Raw genomic sequence first — 21,320 nt, 5'->3', positions numbered from 1 at the left:
TTGGAACTTGAGATTTCGCTTACTGTTTTATCAATCACAATTGGCGTAAAAATCATGGATTGACCATTGTCATAAAATATTGCATTATGAAATGTGAATAGTTTTTACTTGCAGTTTCGCGTTGCTTGAAGCTGTCACAGCTAGCGTGCTATTGATTAAGAAACTGCATTATCGTCTTTCTAATTACTTCATGATCGTAGGTACGATCACACCCGGTCGTGAAGTTATTCTTATGACAAAACAATTTCTAAGGGACGAGAAAGTTCTTAAGGGCGCAAAAACAACTGTAACATCACACAAAAAGGGAATTCAATATTAAAGCTGATGCAAGAAGACGATAAAACAGTTTTTTTATGTAACACGCGCACTGGACTGCTGATCTTCGTGTCTGTAAACTTAGCAAGATGCATAATTAAAATGAAAATAATACTGAGGAGATGATAGGAATGAGCACTGCTAAATGATTCAGTATTTCCAGAACAAATATTTATTATAACTAAAACATATATCGTACCTTAAGCTTAGCACTACATTGACGGTGGGTTTTTATGTCCGTTTCGTGTCCATTGAGCGCTCTTTTATATAGCCATTGTCCTCTTGAGTCGCTCGTGCGTCGTTACGATAAGTTATAACAGTTCTTCTTTTTACACTTCACTCAAACTTAGACGGAACACGTTTTTATTTATTTAGTAAAAAAATTAGATCAGACCGCCACAAATCTGCGTCCGTCTTACTTAAGAAAAAACAGTACTAGTCTTTAGCGCTCAAGGCTTCATTTGTTCTCCAGCTAACAAAATAGTGAAGGATCGCATATCTATTCGTATTTTTCTGTTTTTATTGCCGCCCAAAGACGACGATTTACATTATTTAGGAAATTCCACCGTCGCTATGCGACGCCTTATTATACATTAATCATTCTTTATAAAAAATGTATTTGCTTTCTGGCTGAAAGTATTAACTATTTGCTGTTTTAATGAAGCCAAAAATAGCGAATATCACATGTGTCAAGCGCTACACTACTAATGGGGTATTCAAACATTCCGGGATTCTTTTTCCTATTCATCTGCATTAATTTACATGTATCTATATTTAGAGTTAGCTGCCATTCTTTACACCCATCACAAATCCTGTCAAAGTCCTCTTGTATCCTCCTACAGTCACTCAACGACGACACCTTCCCGTACACCACAGCATCATCAGCAAACAGCCGCACATTGCTACCCACCCTATCCACTCTACATTATTTCTTGGTGTTGCAATTTTTTCCATCAATGCACATGCTTCTCTAGCCTTACATTAGAGTGTCACTACTATTGATGTCAGACTGGAGATACCAACTCCTATTTAAGATCTTCTAGAATAGAGGAGCATGCTGAGTTTCCTTTTTCAGCCGAGGTGTCGTTTCGATTGCAGCACGAGATGATCCACGCCTACCTCTTCGTGGTCGACAACGACCACAACAGGCAGGAGCACACCTCCGCCTTCTGCCGGCACATGGCACGCATCAACAAGGCGGCTGGGATCAGCATCAGGCCGCACCACAACCTGTACGAGGGGTTGGACCCCTTCAGGAGGCGCTGGTGGCGCTGCAGTGGGCCCTGCCAGAAGTGGCCACCACGGTTCGGGATAGTGACTCGCTGCAGGGGGTGTCCCCCGGGCCCAGGGGACGCGTGGTGGGTGCGTCACCAGCTGCTCTGTGGGGGCACCTTCAGCAAGGTGCACGGTCCAGACGGGTACTCCAGAGGAACACGTAGCTGCGTCTCGTCAGATGGTGAGCGAACTGATAACTTTGATTCGTATGTGTTCGTGGTAGCAGCTGTTGAAGTAGATATAAGCTTGTGACACAAAATACATTGCTAGAAAAACGCAACACCCTCATGGACGGTGGAAATCTTCCATGCAGGCCTCTCGCAGGGAATCAGTTGCCCTCGGTCGGCTCCGCAATGACCATACATGGCTAATGCATGGTTACCTACTCCGTTGCGAGGACCCACCTAGCTGTCGTTGTGGCTCCCAAATGACAGTCGTCCACCTCTTGCTGGACTGCCCACTTTCAGCCACTCAGCAGCAGACTTTTAACTTTCCCAGCACCCTGCCTTTTGTGTTGGGCGACAATGCCTCCACAGCAGCTTTAGTTTTACGTTTTATCTGAGAGTGGGTTTTATACTTCCATGTAGGTTTTAGCGCATGTCCTTTGTGTCCTCCACCCTAGTGCTTTTAGGATGGCGGTTTTAATGTGTTGCCGCGCTGTATTAGCCAAACGGTCTGGGGCGCTGCAGTCATGGACTGTGAGGCTGGTCCCGGCGGAGGTTTGAGTCCTCCCTCGGGCATGGGTGTGTGTTTGTCCTTAGGATAATTTAGGTTAAGTAGTGTTTAAGCTTAGGGACTGATGACCTTAGCAGTTACGTCCCATAAGATTTCACACACATTTGAACATTTAATGTGTTGTGGAGTAGCTGGTTTTCCCTTTTTATTCTCGTGGTTGGCCAGCCACTGTATTCTGCTTTCACGTTTTACTCTATTTCTAGCGTCCCTCTGTTTTCTTGTCCTCAATTGTTCCTTTTAGTGTTTGTTGCCTTCCCTTCATTCTTGTGGCTTTTCCTTTCTTTCCGTTTTGTGTTATATGTTTCGTCCGTCTTATTCTCACACTTTTGGCATTGTTTTGTTAGGAACAAGGGACCGATGACCTTGTAGTTTGCTCCCTTCTCCCGCCTTTAAACAAACAAACCAACCAACCAACCTCATGAACTGTATTCAGTGGCACGCAGGCATAATACCTGCATATTCAGGGGTTTTAGTGTTAAGGATTAACTTAAGATCATCAGAGATCATACGGGCGTGAGGCACGTCGGTGCACCCTCTGTTTTGACGGTGTGTACTCCCATTGAGGAGCTTCAGCCATTTGGATGTGGTCGTATTGTAAGGTTGCTGAAGTCTGGATGGACATATCAGTGGTTTGCTGCAAATATTGGGCACAATATATCGGTGCTTTCAAAAGTGGTTTATAAGACTTTTTTTAAAAAAGAAAAATACTTTATTGATACAACACAAGACATTAATACAATTGAAAACAAGTATTATGATACAAGTGATTCATGAACAACATTATGTTATACACACTAACCCACCATCTTATTTAATTAGTGGGTCCTATTATTATACATAACAAAGCAGCTTATACTAATTGGTTAATGGCACTTGCTATGGACAGGGTTAATCTAGCTGTTTGACTACACTGGGTTATTCTAAGACTATCTACCCTGCAGCCTTACAGGTGTGCCAGATGATATACAAACCTACTGTTAAGGCCTGCTCACTGAGCTAATGACAGTAAGCGTGCCCCTGGCACTGGGCTGTGTGTGTGTGTGTGTGTGTGTGTGTGTGTGTGTGTGTGTGTGTGTGTGTGTGTGTGTGTGTGTGTGTGGTTTGAGGTTTTCGGACGCTAAATAGCATTGTCATCAGCGCCCAAACGCATGGAAACAGGAACACATGGGGTGAAGGGACGAAGACGGACAGCGAACAAGAATGGCTAAAAGACAGACCTGACGCAGTTCCAAATCCTCACATACAGAGGCAAAAAAAGATTAGAAGAAACGCACTAAAAAGGAAAAGAAACCCAAGGAAAAAAGAGAACAGAAATCGAAGTGAAACAAGCAGGTAATCGTGACTGGCGGACCTCTTACCTAAAACCTGGGTGAGCCAGTCACCCACCAGCACATTAAAATCCTCTCCCTAAAATCCCAGGCAACAAATTGGACAGGACAGAAAACCGTAAGACCTTAACCACAGTCGTTGCATCGTCTTGCAAAATAGAGGGCAAATCCAGTGGCAAGGAGAGAATAAAGGACAGTCATCTGGACGCCACAAGCACTGAAGATTGGGGGGGGGGGGGGGGGTGGTCCTCCCACCGGAGTAAAAAACCATGCGTTAAGGGACTGTGCCCGATGCGGAGGCGAGTGAGGAGAACCTCATCCCGCCTGCATGACTGGTAGGACGTACACCATGGCCGCGTAGTGGCCTTGACCAAACGCAGCTTATTTTCACCGACTGCCAGCCACTCCTCTTCCCATTGACGCATAACACGAAAACGCAAAAGGGAGGTAACAGCACGGAGGGGGACGGCACATTCAACAACGTGAGGGAGGAAACGTGCATCTTTGGCAGCCACATCTGCCAGTTCGTTTCCCCTAATACCCACATGCCCCAGCACCCAGCAGAAAGAAACCTACTTCCCCTGCCCGTTGCAGGTGGAGTAGGGCATCATGGATGTTCTGGAAGACGGTATCCACTGGGTACAAGTGTTACATGGTCTGAAGGGCACTCAGGGAGTCCGAACAGATGAGAAACTTAAGACTGGAAACACATCTCATCTGATCCAATGCCCGCAAGATCGCAAACAATTCGGCATCAAAGATGGTAAACGCCGCAGGAAGCCGTAACTTGACGACTCGATCAGGGAAAACAACAGCACAACCAACAGTCCCCCTGTTTAGAGCCATCCGTAAATACTGGTACATGGTCGGGATGCTGGTTTAAAATATCGTAAAATAAGGAGGTAAAAACAAACGCATGAGTGCAGCTCCGCCCGCACTCTGACAAGTCTAAAAGGACGCTGGGCCTCTGGAGCAACCAGGGAGGCAGGCGGGTAAAACCCTGCAGTTGGGGTGCCACACGCTCCACACCAAGGGACTCTACCAAATGCTTGGCACGAATCCCAAGTGGTCTCGTTGCCCTGGGACGACTGGAAAAGAGACGTTCCATAGGTGGTCGGACAACGGTAGGGTATGCAGGGGAGGTAGGAGAGGCAAGGAATTGACACACCCATCGCACCATGAGGAGTTTCCGCCGGATGGCGAGCGGCGGTTCCCCTGCCTCAGCACACAGGCTGGGGATGGGACTGGTACGGAAGGCACAAGTGGCCAGCCTGACACCCTCATGGTGTACAGTGTGTTAACTGTATGACGACAGAGTTGAGAGGGGAGTGCGGGGAGAGGAGGAAGCAAGCATTGGCTGGCGAGGGGAGAGGAGCCGTTGGGGGGGGGGGGAGGGGGGAGGGAGGGAGACAAGGCTCGCTTGCCAGTTGCAGTGCTGACACTACAAATAGCGCGTCATGCTTAACGAAAGCAGACGAAAGGCTTGGAAGTAAAACTCGCTTTAAAAGTTGTTCGTAAACGAAACTGAAATCGTCATGTACATTAAAATCTATATATATAAAAATGAATGTACGTATGTTTGTCCACTATGCACTCACAAACCATTCATCCGATTGCAATGAAACTTTGGTGATTTGTTCTCCGTACACCCACGAAGGTTCCTAGCCGAAAAAAAGACACATTCTCGAGGATATATAATGTCATAAACAATGAGATGCCACCGCGAGAAAATACCCAGATTTATGCATCCACTATTTGAGAATGAGAGCACGTGTTTCGAAATAATACAGTACACAGCGGTGTTTCCATACAAAGCAATACGGTAGCAAGGAAAAATGAAACATAAGGTTATTCGGCCGAAATAGGGGGCTCCTTCAATGTGATCGCGAACAAAATATCTGAAATCGAAACTCACCTTTTCTTGCCAGGCATTTGTGGTGATACACCAGGATGATTCTTGGAAAACTGAATCTTCCAATGCTACGCATGCTTTGTCCCGTGTATGTAGCAGCTGTCACTGAATATTTGTAAATGGCGTGAAGCAATTTTTTCTGCTCCCTTTCCCTTCTGCAGCATTCAATCACACGCAATATAATTTTGCGAGCATCGCTACGTAATACTGGTTTCCTTCTAACCGTAGGCCTACCGGTAGGGGTGGTTGGCGACTCCCGAGATGGGCCAGCAACTGCCTCTTCACTCATTTTGATAATGTTTAGCACAACTGCACAATAAAAATACGCAGAACAGTACAGCGCAAAACAATAACGAAGCAGACGACAATGGCTACCTTGTACAACACAGTCAGCTACGTAATGTTGGCAGCAGTCGAAACTGCGTGCCTGCCGAAGCCTCCCGACGTTTACCGACTTCTACCGATTCAGGACTAGGGAGAGGTCTGCTATCTAAAAGTTTACACACTGTACTGCGTCAAGAATCTTCAGATACGAAGGCCTCGCTGACCCACACACGGTGCATCCATAGTAAAGACGCGACCGGACGAAAGCCCTATAAAACACTGGGTTGGCCATCTACTTTAAAATCACTGCAGTCACTACCTATGTTAGTAATGTTAGTGTTCTAATTTTACATTATTCTAGTGTAACTACTTCCTAAAGAATCTAGTGCGAAATGCCAAGTTCGGTAATGGTACACCCGCTCTCCTGGTCCAGCAGCGCGGCGGATTCCGGTCGTGAAGCGGCCGGCCAGTTCCGCGCTCGGCGGCAATTGCAGGTGTACCTGCGTCTTGATCGGTTTATCTTTGGTCTCTAACCATGTTGGTTTCTAATAAAATCCCTCGTAATCTTTTGGGATATTTCGTTTGCCAAACTGTTTAGAACATTAAAGGTTTCGGCACGACGTAGTAGTGCATATGTATCTCTGTTCGGTAATTGGTTCCTGAGTTCGAGCGCCACATCGTCGTATAACGTGCAGTCATAGACGACATGTTCGGGTGTTCCGTCCGGAGCACCACAGTCGAACGCTGGTGTTGCCTGTTTTCCAATCGACGTAGATATGGATATGGCTCATGTCCTGTAAGAAAGTGCAGCAGACCCCTGCTCGGCTCAAAGTAGATCTGAAGCCTTTCCTTATGTTCGGCAATAGTTGGTATACCCTTCTTCCCCTCCACCGCGGCGCGTTTCGTTTGACGCTCCATCCGTGAGTCGCTGCTCCCGGCCGTCCTCGGTTTTGCCGGGACGCTCTGCTGCCAGGCGCTCAGCTGGCCTCTCGTCGGCGAATGATGCTGTCCCTCCTACGCAACCCGGGAAAGCGGCCGCCGCTGGCGACGACTCGATGGAACAGGATTCGCCTCCCTCCGGTTGTAGTGTTGTTCCCTCGACACCTGGCCCTCTGCGGCTGTCGAGGTGACCAGCTCTTCACCCGTTTCGTTCCCCCACTTTCCTGACTAGCGATGGCTTCATTACATTGGAACATAAGAGGTATTAGATCTAATCGGGAGGAATTACAATTGCTCCTCCGCCTGCACTGTCCGCTCGTCCTTGGTTTCCAGGAAACCAAGTTGCGCCCAACTGACCGTATTGCCTTTACCCACTATACCTCGGAGCGGTCTGACCTCCACCCTGTGGACAGTATTCCAGCTCATGTTGCTCGTTCGGGACGATATCTGTTACCATCCCCTCCCATTGACCACCCCACTCCAAGCAATAGCTGTCCGTATTACTCTTTCTGCCTTTACTTTTTCTGTTTATACCATCTACACTCCGTCATCCGCAGTTAGTCGGGCTGACATGATGCACCTGATTGTTCAGCTTCCTCCGCCGTTTTTATTGTTTGGCGACTTCAATGCCCAACATCCCCTTTGGGGCTCTCCTGCATCCTGTCAGAAAGGCCCCCTCTTGGCGGATGTCTTCAACCATCTCAATCTTGTCTGCCTCAATACTGGCGCTCCGACTTTCCTCTCGGACTCTACTCATACCTACTCCCACTTGGACCTCTCGATCTGTTCTACCACTCTTGCCCATCGGTTCGAGTGGTATGTCCTTTCTGACACCTATTCGAGCGACCACTTCCCCTGTGTCGTTGTCTCCTGCACCACACCCCATCCCCACGTCCTTCGAGCTGGAACATACCGAAAGCTGACTGGGGACTTTACTCCTCCCTGGCGACCTTTCCAGACCACGATTTTCTCAGTTGTGACAGTCAGGTCGAATACCTCACGGCTGTTATCATCAATGCTGCCGAACGTTCCATTCCTCGTACTGCCTCTTCTTCACGTCGCGTTTCCATCCCCTGGTGGAATGAGGCTTGTCGAGACGCTATCCGTGCTCGACGACGTGCTTTACGCACCTTTCGCCGCCATCCTACGTTGGCGAATTGTATTGGATACAAACGACTCCGAGCGCAATGCCGTAGAGTCATCAAAGACAGCAAAAAAGCTTGTTGGGCCTCTTTCACCAGCTCCTTTAACAGTTTTACTCCCTCTTCTGTCGTCTGGGGTGGCCTGCGCCGGCTGTCGGGCATTAAGGCCCACTCCTCGGTACCTGGCCTGACTTCAGGTGATGAGGTCCTTGTTGATCCTGTGGATATCTCCAACGCCTTCGGCCGCTTTTTCGCGGAGGTTTCAAGCTCCGCCCATTACCACCCTGCCTTCCTTCCCAGGAAAGAGGCAGAAGAGGCTCGGCGACCTTCCTTCCACTCGCTGAATCTGGAAAACTATAATGCCCCCTTTACTATGCGGGAACTCGAATGTGCACTTGCACTGTCCCGGTCCTCTGCTCCGGGGCCAGATGCCATTCACGTTCAGATGCTGGCACACCTTTCTCTGGCAGGCAAAAGCTTCCTTCTTCATACTTACAATCGCGTCTGGACCGAAGGTCAAGTCCCCATGCATTGGCGTGACGTCGTCGTTGTTCCTATACCCAAACCCGGGAAGGATAGACACCTTCCTTCTAGTTACCGCCCCATTTCTCTTACAAGCTGTATCTGTAAGGTGATGGAGCGCATGGTTAACGCTCGCTTAGTTTGGATTCTTGAATCTCGACGGCTACTTACCAATGTTCAATGCAGCTTTCGTCGCCGCCGCTCCGCTGTTGACCACCTAGTGACCTTGTCGACATTCATCATGAACAACTTTTTGCGAAAGCGCCAAACGGTCGCCGTGTTCTTCGATTTGGAGAAGGCTTATGATACCTGTTGGAGAGGAGGTATCCTCCGCACTATGCACAGGTGGGGTCTACGCAGTCGCCTGCCCCTTTTTATTGATTCCTTTTTAACAGATCGACAGTTTAGGGTACATGTGGGTTCCGTATTGTCAGACGTCTTCCTCCAGGAGAACGGAGTGCCTCAGGGCTCCATCTTGAGCGTAGCCCTTTTTGCCATAGCGATCAATCCAATTATGGATTGCATTCCACCTAATGTCTCAGGCTCTCTTTTTGACGATGACTTTGCGATCTACTGCAGTGCCCAGCGAACATGCCTCCTGGAGCGCTGCCTTCAGCGTTGTCTAGACAGCCTATACTCACGGAGTGTGGCAAATGGCTTCCGGTTCTCTGAAGAGAAGACGGTTTGCATCACCTTTTGGCGATATAAAGCGTTCCTTCCGCCATCCTTACATATCGGTCCCGTTGTTCTCCCATTCGTGGAAACAACTAAGTTTCTAGGGCTCACACTGGACAGGAAACTTTGTTGGTCTCCGCACGTCTCTTATTTGGCTGCCCGTTGTACACGTTCCCTTAATATCCTCAGAGTTCTTAGCGGTTCATCTTGGAGAGCGGATCGCACTGTCCTGCTTCGCTTGTATCGGTCCATAGTCCGATCAAAGCTGGATTATGGGAGCCTTGTCTGCTCGGCCATCCCTCTTACGCCATCTCAACTCCATCCACCATAGGGGGTTACGTCTTGCGACCGGAGCTTTCTACACTAGTCCCGTCAAGAGTCTTTATGCTGAAGCTGCCGAATTACCATTGACCTACCGGCGCGAGGTACTGCTTTGTCGGTATGCCTGCCGGCTGTTGTCAATGCCCGACCACCCCTCTTATCAGTACTTCTTCGCCGATTCTCTCGACCGTCAGTATGGGTTGTATGTGTCTGCCCTGCTGCCCCCTGGAGTCCGCTTTCGTCGCCTGCTTCGACAATTGGATTTTGCCCTCCCTACCACCATCAGAGAGGGTGAGAGCCCGACACCACCTTGGCTCCAGGCTCCGATTCATCTTTATCTCGACCTCAGCTCGCTCCCGAAGGAGGGTACTCCGGCTGCAGTGTATTGCTCACGGTTTGTCGAACTTCGTGCTCGACTTCGTGCTCACACCTTTATTTACACCGATGGCTCCAAAACTGACGATGGTGTCGGCTGTGCCTTTGTCGTCGGGGCCGTCACCTTTAAATACCGGCTCCTCGACCAGTGTTCCAGCTTTACGGCAGAGCTCTTCGCTCTCCATCAGGCCGTTCAGTATGCCCGCCGCCACCGCCATTCATCGTATGTACTATGCTCTGATTCACTCTGTGCTCTTCAGAGCCTTGGAGCTCCATATCCGGTCCATGCCTTGGTGGAACGGATCCAGCAGTCCCTCCATTCTTTCGCTGAGGGTGGCTCTCCTGTCAGCTTTCTGTGGGTTCCCGGCCATGTAGGAGTGCCTGGGAATGAGGCTGCTGATGCTGCTGCCAAGGCTGCAGTCCTCCTGCCTCAGCCAGCCTCCCATTGTGTCCCGTCATCTGACGTTAGTGGGGTTGTTTGTAAGAGGCTTGTGTCCTTGTGGTGGGATACTTGGTCCTCACTTCAAGGAAACAAGCTCTGGGCAGTAAAACCGTTCCCAACTGCTTGGACAACTTCCTCCCGACCATCTCGGCGAGAAGAGGTCCTTCTGACCAGGTTGTGGATTGCGCATTGCCGGTTTAGCCACCGCTACCTGCTCTCCGGTGTCCCAGCCCTGCAGTGCCCTTGTGGTCATGCATTAACAGTGTGCCATGTTTTATTGTCGTGTCCCCGTTTTAGTCAATCTTGTGTTCTCATGTCTCTGCCATCTACTTTACAGGATATTTTAGCGGATGACGCTCGAGCAGCTGCTCGTGTTCTTCGTTTCATTACTTTGACTGGATTGTCCAAAGACATCTAACTCTTTCACTTATTTTATCTGCATCTTTGTAAGAACTTTCTGGTGTCACCCTCCCCTCCATTGAGTTTTGCTAGATTCTATGTGCTCTAACGATTGTGACTGGGCGCTAATGACCTCAGTAGTTGAGCGCTCTTAAACCCAAAAAAAAAAACCTTCTTCCCGTTTCCTCATTTTCCCATTGCTGTTGCCATAGCTCTTCACCCCATTCTCTTGATTGCACACTATCCTCAACTTGTACCGCCATGATTTCCCTAGTCTTGTCTATTTTCCCCTTGGAGACCCAATACCACACTCCCTGTTCTCGAATTTTTGTGTCCAACGGACATAACCCAATTTTTATCAGTAAGCCCCTTCCCCCCCCCCCCCCACCCCCCAGGAGTTGTTCGGTATGCCCCAACAGAACGCAACCGCATGTTCCGCTGCACTCTTCTCACAGTCATGTCGGGCACCACCCTCGTGAGCCTGTGTGCCCAGACCCCGCTCGCATATCCTACTAACAATAGAACCTCCCCATCGCACCCCCCTCAGATTTAGTTATAAGTTGGCACAGTGGATAGGCCTTGGAAAACTGAAAACATATCACTCGAGAAAACAGGAAGAAGTTGTGTGGAACTATGAAAAAATAAGCAAAATATACAAACTGAGTAGTCCATGTGCAAGATAGGCAACATCAAGGATACTGAGAGCTCAGTGATCCCGTGGTTAGAGTGAGCAGCTGCGGAACGAAAGTCCTCGGTTCAAATCTTCCCTCGAATGAAAAGTTTACTTTCTTCATTTTCGCAAAGTTATGATCTGTCCGTTCGTTCATTGACGTCTCTGTTCACTGTAATAAGTTTAGTGTCTGTGTTTTGCGACCGCACCGCAAAACCGTGCGATTAGTAGACGAAAGGACGTGCCTCTCCAATGGGAACCGAAAACATTTGATCGCAAGGTCATAGGCCAACCGATTCCTCCACAGGAAAACACGTCTCATATTCTATACGACACTGGTGGCGGCATGTGCGTCACATGACAGGAATATGTTGTCGACCCACCTAACTTGTACCCTTGGCGCATGGGTAAAAAGATTCTTCTACCTCGCCCGACGTAGGTATTCTTGTGGATGTGATAATCACTCCCAAAAAAGTGATGAAAACATAAGAGTTTGTCACATAAACTGCAACAAATGAATGCAACAGTTTCACAGTTGCACAATTTTCACTGTGCTCTGTCAAAACATATGTTTTTAAGGTTTTTAAATTTTTCCGTGTGTACACCGTCAAATCCTGCATATGTCCAAGCAAATCTGAACATGTCCTGGAATTTTGGAGAGCGAAGTTGATTATGTGTGAGTGCCTGAACTTTGATAATTGACACACGATCACGTAAAAAATACTGCTCTGTGTACCTGTGCAGCTTCGCAAAATCATAGAATCTTTTGACAAAGTATTTCACTTGCTGAAAACCAAACACATCTAACTTGGAGGAATGGTAATCAAGTCTACTTCCACACTAAAATAGTACGGACAGATTGGTCTGAAAATAAAAAATTAAGCTTTTCACTCGCGGGAATATTTGAACCAAGGACTTCTCGTTCCGCAGCTGCTCACGCCAACCACGGGATCACGGCGTTCCTGGGCTTGCTCTCTCCTCGATGTTTTCTATCTTGCGCCTGGACTACTCAGTTTGTATATTTTGCTTATTTGTTTCACAGCTCCACACAACTTCTTCCTGTTTTCTCGATTGATCTGTGTTCAGTTTTTCAAGGCCTATTCACTGTGCCAACTTATAACTAAATCTGAGGGGGGTGCGATGGGGAGGTTCCCATGTAAGGACATCAGGATACTATTATGGTATAGTCTGATCAAGTTAGGAGGTAGGTGGAATCTTCTATGACCTATGTTGATGAGGTCGTTCAGAACTTCTAGTCCTCGCTGCGCTATGTTGTCTATGTGTGAATTGTAGTTCCATTTCTCGTCTATTGTGACTCCTTGGTATCCAGCCTCGCGATGCCGAAGAACTAGAGTTCCTTCGATTCTAACAGTAAGACATTTCCACACCTGTAGTGCAGGTAAAGGACGTCCGCATAGTAAAGACACACCTGAAGATACACACATTATGCGTTCAGTGGTGTCTCTCGCGACTATTGGGAATCGTCTGCTGGCAACAGGATTAAGGTCAAGTCCGCCTCTGACAGCTACTGCTGACATCGCTAATCTGCCAAACATGGCTACTCTGTTGTCATATGAGTTGGAGTGTAGAATCCAGCCCTATTGTCTTAAGTGATCAGAGTAGGTTCTGTCCTTGTGTGAGTGATGGATGTACACGTGTAGGGCTTAGGTATGGTGAACAGTCTATTCCAGAGGACACTCGCCCACAACACTCAGGTGCTGTCCCCAGGCCTCATTATGATTGAAGGGCCACCAGCTATAACGAGAGGTCATGTTTGGTATTCCTACAGCCTAAATGTGCCCGCTACATTCTACAGGATGACATTCCTGTGCTACTACAATTTCTGCACAGGAATGCGATGTACTTCTTGAACAGGATATGCACACCCTTTGTGGGGTGGAAGTACTGCCCTGGCCATCAAGATTATCACATCTGCAACCAAATGAACACATGCGGGACATGTGGAAACATAGGATATTGCAGTGCCTGTGTTACTTATGCCGGACTAGGACTTGAACCCAGATTTCCTGCTTATTGCGTGCAGTAGCAGTACCATTTGGCTATCAAAGCATGACGCACGACCAGATTCAAACCTCCATATGCCATCAACTGGGTCTACAAATTCATGCATAGTGCAACTCGTGCGTGGTGCAACTCGTGCGTGGTGCAACTCGTGCGTGGTGCAACTCGTGCGTGGTGCAACTCGTGCGTGGTGCAACTCGTGCGTGGTGCAACTCGTGCGTGGTGCAACTCGTGCGTGGTGCAACTCGTGCGTGGTGCAACTCGTGCGTGGTGCAACTCGTGCGTGGTGCAACTCGTGCGTGGTGCAACTCGTGCGTGGTGCAACTCGTGCGTGGTGCAACTCGTGCGTGGTGCAACTCGTGCGTGGTGCAACTCGTGCGTGGTGCAACTCGTGCGTGGTGCAACTCGTGCGTGGTGCAACTCGTGCGTGGTGCAACTCGTGCGTGGTGCAACTCGTGCGTGGTGCAACTCGTGCGTGGTGCAACTCGTGCGTGGTGCAACTCGTGCGTGGTGCAACTCGTGCGTGGTGCAACTCGTGCGTGGTGCAACTCGTGCGTGGTGCAACTCGTGCGTGGTGCAACTCGTGCGTGGTGCAACTCGTGCGTGGTGCAACTCGTGCGTGGTGCAACTCGTGCGTGGTGCAACTCGTGCGTGGTGCAACTCGTGCGTGGTGCAACTCGTGCGTGGTGCAACTCGTGCGTGGTGCAACTCGTGCGTGGTGCAACTCGTGCGTGGTGCAACTCGTGCGTGGTGCAACTCGTGCGTGGTGCAACTCGTGCGTGGTGCAACTCGTGCGTGGTGCAACTCGTGCGTGGTGCAACTCGTGCGTGGTGCAACTCGTGCGTGGTGCAACTCGTGCGTGGTGCAACTCGTGCGTCCATTACGTATATTCCTATACAAAGAACACATTTACTTGAAAGTCGCTTGCCCAGTGTCGGAATTTGGAATAACACAGGCACTGTAATACCATATTTATCCACCGAGACTGGGCAAGCTGCTTTAAAGGAAAATGTTTCCCCTGCGTGAGAATAAACATAATGAAGGTACGAGTACTGGTTGTAGACACATTGTTGAAGACATGTGGAACCTTTGAACTGGCTGTGAGTCGTGCACAGATAGCCAAATGGTGAGGCGAGTGGTCGCGGTAATCGGGAAATCCAGGCTCGAGTGCCAGTCCGGCACAAATTCCACTGTCATTCAGTTCTACAACTGATGGTTGTCCATATTTGGAACTGAAATACCTTCAACGTATGCGGGAATGTAGTCATTCTCCAGAGCCTGCTCGAACCGTTGCAAATTCCAACATACTTGGGGCAATTTTTCGCCATTCGCCACCTTTATGATCGTTTCTATGCTGGAATTCATACTGGCATTACCGCCATAAGAACACTGTGTTTCTATGCGACTTTTTGGACACCTCGTGTGGCGTTTCGCGTGAATTTATCATATACTCCTACAGTGATGAACTACCTGTCACTATGCTTGGCAATGAACTGACCTTCCCCTTGAGGGTGTAGAATTCTTTTCCGAGAGTCTGTTAAGAGAGCCCATTGTTAGTTTTGGATTGCTGTAGTATATGTGTTGTAGAGCGGCAATGTAACCCTCTGAAACTGACGTAGAAAATGAGTCAGGAGATGTTTGTGTCCTTCGGTTGTCTGCAACTGGCGAAGTAATATTGTCACGAGGAAGAAGGTGTAATTAGATGAATGACTAACACTAACTTAACGAAGGTTTGTTCATCACGTGCACATACAACAGCGCGGAGCGAAATGCCTTCCGCCGGAGCGCATACAGTACACAGGGTGGTCCATTGATAGTGACCGGGCCAAATATCTCACGAAATAAGAATCAAAAGGAAAAACTACAAAGAACGAAACTCGTCTAGCTTGAAGGGGGAAACCAGATGGCGCTGTGGTTGGTCCGCTAGATGGCGCTGCCATAGGCCAAACGGATATAAACTGCGTTTTTTAAAAATAGGAACCCCCATTTTTTGTTGCATATTCGTGTAGTACGTAAAGAAATATGGCTGTTTCAGTTGGAACACTTTTTTCGCTTTGTGATAGACGGCACTGTAATAGTTACAAATGTATACGTACGTGGTATCACGTAACATTCCGCCAGTGGGGACTGTATTTGCTTCGTGATACATTACTCGTGTTAAAATGGACCGTTTACCAATTCCGGAAAAGGTCGATATCGTGTTGATGTATGGCCAACGGGCGTGTGCTATGTATGCTGCTCGGTATCCTGGACGAAATCATCCTAGTGTCCGGACAGTTCACCGGATAATTAAGTTATTTAAGGAAACATGAAGTGTTCAGCTACATGGGAAACGTCAACCACGACCTGCAACAAATGATGATGCCCAAGTAGGTGTTTTAGCTGCTGTCGCGGCTAATCCGCACAGCATTAGCAGACAAATTGCGCGAGAATCGGGAATCTCAAAAACGTCGGTGTTGAGAATGCTACAACAACGATTGCACCTGTACCATATTTCTATCCATCAGGAATTGCATGGCGACGACTTTGAACGTCGTGTACAATTCTGCCACTGGGCACAAGAGAAATTACGGAACGATGACAGATTATTTTGCACGCGTTCTATTTAGCGACGAAGCGTCATACACAAAACAGCGGTAACGTAAGCCGCCATAATATGCACTATTGGGCAGGAAAATCCACGATGGCTGCGACAAGTGGAACATCAGCGACCTTGGTGCGGGATTATGGGAGGAAGGATAATTGGCCCCCAATTTGTCGATGGCAATCTAAATAGTGCAGTGTATGCTGATTTCCTACGTAATGTTCTGCCGATGTTACTAAAAGCTATTTCACTGCATGACGGAATGGCGATGTACTTCCAACATGATGGATGTCCGGCACATAGCTCCCGTGCGGTTGAAGCGGTATTGAATAGCATATTTCATGACAGGTGGATTGGTCGTCGAAGCGCCATACCAGAGCCCGCACGTTCACCTGATGTGACGTCCCCGAATTTCTTTCTGTGAGGAAAGTTGAAGGATATTTGCTATCGTGATCCACAGACAACGCCTGACAACATGCGTCAGCGCATTGTCAATGCATGTGCGAACATTACGGAAGGCGAAATACTCGCTGTTGAGAGGAATGTCGTTACATGTATTGCCAAATGCATTGAGGTTGGCGGACATCATTTGAGCATTTACTGCATTAATGTGGTATTAACAGGTAATGACGCTGTAACAGCATACTTTCTCAGAAATGATAAGTTCACAAAGGTACATGTATCACTTTGGAACAACCGAAATAAAATGTTCAAACGTACCTACGTTCTGTATTTTAATTTAAAAAACGTACCTGTTACCAACCATTCGTCTAAAAATGAGAGCCATATGTTTGTGATTATCACAGCGCCATTTATCACAAAGCGAAAAAAGTGGTCCAACTAAAACATTCATATTTCTTTACGTACTACACGAATATGTAATCAAAAATGGGGGTTCCTATTTAAAAAAGACGCAGTTGATATGTTTGACCTATGACAGCGCCATCTAACGGGCCAACCATAGCGCCATCTGGTTTCCCCCTTCAAGATGGACAAGTTTCGTTCTTTGTAGTTTTTTCGTCGCTTATTTCGTGAGATATTTGGTCCTGTCACGATCAATGGACCACCCTGTATATGCAGCTACAGAACATTCCAGTACAATGATTCTTGACATTTGTGGATACCTCTAGAATGCACTCGAACCGATTACAGAAATTAATATGGAATTTTGAACTCACAACTCTCCATTCAACAGCTTAGTATCATAACCACGACACCACGGTACTACTCAGCTTCTTCTGCGACAATGTGATGAATTGTTACAGGGGCAACTGGTAGATAATAACGGTCAAATGTTTGATGATAAGTGAAAACCAACAAACACGTTTTATGATGGAAAGTGTGTGTTTTGCTCAGCGACTGGTTGCGATTGGCGTAGTGATCAACATCACTTTGATATGTCGCCTTGATGTCAAAAAGGCGCAAGTAAAACACACACCTGACAAGTAAGATGGATCTACGTCCAGCCCCAGCTTACAGCCCAAGTGACACACTCGCGTTCTTGGGGCAGGAAGCTGAAGTGAGCCACAGATATGCCCTACAGCAAAATTCGTATTCGGAGTGTATCATTAGTAGCAAAATGTGGCGTGGGTGAGAGCTACCCTCTTTGAGGTGCCAATGACTACACAGGAAGTGAAGCTGCTCGAATTTTGGGCTGCCTAACATGTCTGCAGGGAATGCGATACGTGTCTGCAGGGAATGCGGTATAACCTCCGGCCACGACACATGGCTCGTAAAAACCTCTTAATCGAAATGGACCGGAGAAATCACGTCTTGTCAGTGACAATTGGTTACGATCCCAGTATGGATCGTTGCTATAAGTGAATGCGATTCAGTGTGTTTCTGAACAAACAGTGCAAAAGAACTGCATGCAAAGCTCATTATGAGTCGCGTACCTCGAAAAAAGCTTTGCTCACGGGAGCACGAAATCCGCGTCTTCACCGGATAAGACGGAAATAGCTAGTAATCAGTCATGATTTTTCACCTTTTCAAATAATGCAAGATGTCGACCGATGCCTCACACTTTCAACCTTCATGGCATGATGGGTGCAGTTCAGGCCAGAAATAGCTCAGTGATGTGGGTGGGGTGGATGTCTACCCTGAACATAAACTAAGATCTTAATTCCATAATTCTCCGTCACTACGTGTTCCCTTCCTCCATTTGCACGAGTATGCTGTGGGCAGTCGCGTCTATTACTGCAGTTGGACGCCATCTTAAACACGTGGTGACGTTAAAATATACAAGCACAGTGGTCACTGTCAATGTTTTCAGATCGGATGTGCATATACAGTGAAGTGAAAAAAGTTATCGAATATTTCCTAATATCGTGTCGAACCTACTTTTTCCCGGCATAGTGCAGAGTTTCGACGTGGCATGGAATCAACAACTCGTTGGAAGTCCCCCGAAGAAACACTGAGCATTGCAGCCTCCTCAGATGTCCATAATTCCGGCAGTGTTGCCGGTGCAGTATTTTGCGCACGGATTTTGTCCCATAAATGTTTGGTGGAATTCATGTGCTCACTGGTTGGCCAAATCATTCGCTCTAAATGTCTAAAAATGTTCTTCAACAAATCGTGAACAACTGTGGCCCAGTGACATGGTGCACTGCCAACCATAAAAATTCCATCTTTGTTTGGGAACATGAAATTCATGAATGTCTGCAAATTAAGTTGCTGAATAGAACCATTTCCAGTCAAAGATTGAGTCAGTTGGAGTAGAGTACCCAGTCCATTATGGAGCCACAGTGCATTGTTGACAAACTGTGCCCATGGCTTCGTGAGGTCTACGCCACACGCGAAGACTATGTTTATCAACGGAAATCGGAACTCATCTGACCATTCCACAGTTTTTCAACCTATACAGGGTGTTACAAAAAGGTACGGCCAAACTTTCAGGAAACATTCCTCACACACATATAAAGAAAAGATGTTATGTGGACATGTGACCGGAAACGCTTAATTTCCATGTTAGAGCTCATTTTAGTTTCGTCAGTATGTACTGTACTTCCTCGATTCACCGCCAGTTGGCCCGATTGAAGGAAGGTAATGTTGACTTCAGTGCTTGTGTTGACATGCGACTCATTGCTCTACAGTACTAGCATCAAGCACATCAGCACGTAGCATCAACAGCTTAGTGTTCGTCACGGACGTGGTTTTGCAGTCAGTGCAATGTTTACAAATGCGGAGTTGGCAGATGCCCATTTGATGTATGGATTAGCAAGGGGAAATAGCCGTGGCGCGGTACGTTTGTATCGAGACAGATTTCCTGAAAGAAGGTGTCCCGACAGGAAGACGTTCGAAGCAATTGATCGGCGTCTTAGGGAGCACGGAACATTCCAGCCTATGACTCGCGACTGGGGAAGACCTAGAACGACGAGGACACTTTAAACGGACGAGGCAATTCTTCGTGCAGTTGACGATAACCCTAATGTCAGCGTCAGAATCAAATGTTCAAATGTCTGTGAAATCCTATCGGACTTAACTGCTAAGGTCATCAGTAACTAAGCTTACACACTACTTAACCTAAATTATCCTAGGGGCAAACACACGCACCCATGCCCGAGGGAGGACTCGAACCTCCGCCGGGATCAGCCGCACTCAGCGTCATTGAAGTTGCTGCTGTACAAGGTAACGTTGACCACGTCACTGTATGGAGAATGCTACGGGAGAACCAGTTGTTTCCGTACCATGTACAGCGTGTGCAGGCACTATCAGCAGCTGATTGGCCTCGACGGGTACACTTCCGCGAATGGTTCATACAACAATGTGTCAATCCTCATTTCAGTGCAAATGTTCGATTCCCGGCAGGGGACTGGGTGCAGTGTGTCCATCATCAATTTCATCATCATTGACACGCAAGTCGCCGAAGTGGCGTCAAATAAAAAGACTTAAAATACGGCTCCCGAACCCCGGAGGGGATATCCCGGCCAATAAATGCCATACGATCATTTCATTTTATACTGCCATCTGTATATGTGCATATTGCTACACCATGAAGTTTGTGACTTCAGTGTACAAGCACGATGGTGACTAAGGAAAACGCCTCATATTGTCAATGCTTTCATGTCAGCTGTGCATTTACTATTAGCTCAGATTGCGAACAGACTCATAATAAGCCGACCGAAGCTGCCTCATTCGCAGGTGCAGTATTATTATGGTCGACTAGTATCCGTGACAAGAGCAGTCATATTCACAGTGCTGCTACAGATACTTTCCTGGTTTGACGAACACTGAGGCACCCAATTCCATTTAGACTGACCTGCTAAATCACCGGTATTGAATCATGTACAAAATTTCGGAGTAGTTGAGGTAGCACGTGGGACGTAGCAATTAATATTTCGGTATTTTGGTAGCTCTTTTGGGTCATCAGTCTCCTGACTGATTTGATGTAGCCCTTCTCCTGTGGCGACCTCTTCATCTCAGATTAGCACTTGCACCTCAATTATCTTTTGGATGTATTCCAGTCTCTGTCTTCCTCTACAGTTTTTACCCCCCCCCCCCCCCCACCCCCCTACAGCTCGCTCTAGTACTATGGAGCTAATTCCCTGAGGTATTAAGGCATGTCATACCATCCTGTCCCTTCTTGTCAGTGTTATCTATATGTTCCCCTCTTCACCAGTTCTGCAAACAACCTCCTCATTCATCAGCTTACAGTCCATCCAATTTTCAACATTCCTCTTGCGGGCTTTCAAATTATAATAAATGAAATGTGGCCCTCAGCTACGTACCCTAAGACTCAGAGTTGAAATATTAAAAGTTTTGGCTGGTTCCGTTGTCTAGGGGCTGGGATAGGTAGTTGCCGCATTAAAAGTCAAATACTGCAGAGTCTACAGTATACAATATGAATACACACATGAGTCGAATGGTCGATGGTTCTTATCACTCGGAAAATTGCGAACTAATATAGAAATTTATAAATGAAATATTGCAATTAAATAAAATCTGCAGGTACTATTTTAACGACTTTAAATGAGTACGATAGTAGAAGTACTTTTGAGAATGCGGTATATTTTTGCAAAACACCTATTGGTGTCGATGGTCCAGTAATTAAATACAAAAAAAGTTGAATAACAGGGAAACAATAGATTCCTACTTCACGTAATTAGTTATGAACAACAACATTGCTCGCGATATATTCACTTCTAAGTGCATAGTACGTCTTCACTGCAGAAGCCACGGAAATCACACAAGAGCACAAGTGGCACTCGAAAATATTTCGATCTCTCGCGATCACGTGCGAACTGCTCCACTGTCCAAGTCTTTCCCGCGACTCTCCGGACCGCGCGCGGTCACGTCCAGCATTCCCCGTGTCCTGTGCCGTCCTGCTCAGAACTCTTCTCC

The 21,320-nt window shown here is 47.4% G+C and overlaps 1 protein-coding gene across 1 annotated transcript; it reads left to right on the top strand.

The window, feature by feature from the left end:
- The first annotated feature begins 1,419 nt into the window (after positions 1-1,419).
- Positions 1,420-1,842, top strand: LOC126424573 (DNA-dependent metalloprotease SPRTN-like). Its single transcript, XM_050087316.1, has one exon. It carries the CDS (start codon positions 1,420-1,422, stop codon positions 1,840-1,842), a length of 423 nt encoding a protein of 140 aa, XP_049943273.1.
- The last annotated feature ends 19,478 nt before the right edge of the window (positions 1,843-21,320 follow it).

The sequence above is a fragment of the Schistocerca serialis genome, chromosome 10 (genome assembly GCF_023864345.2).
Source record: "Schistocerca serialis cubense isolate TAMUIC-IGC-003099 chromosome 10, iqSchSeri2.2, whole genome shotgun sequence".
Lineage (NCBI taxonomy): Eukaryota > Metazoa > Arthropoda > Insecta > Orthoptera > Acrididae > Schistocerca > Schistocerca serialis.
This window is presented reverse-complemented; position numbering and strand designations above follow the sequence as displayed.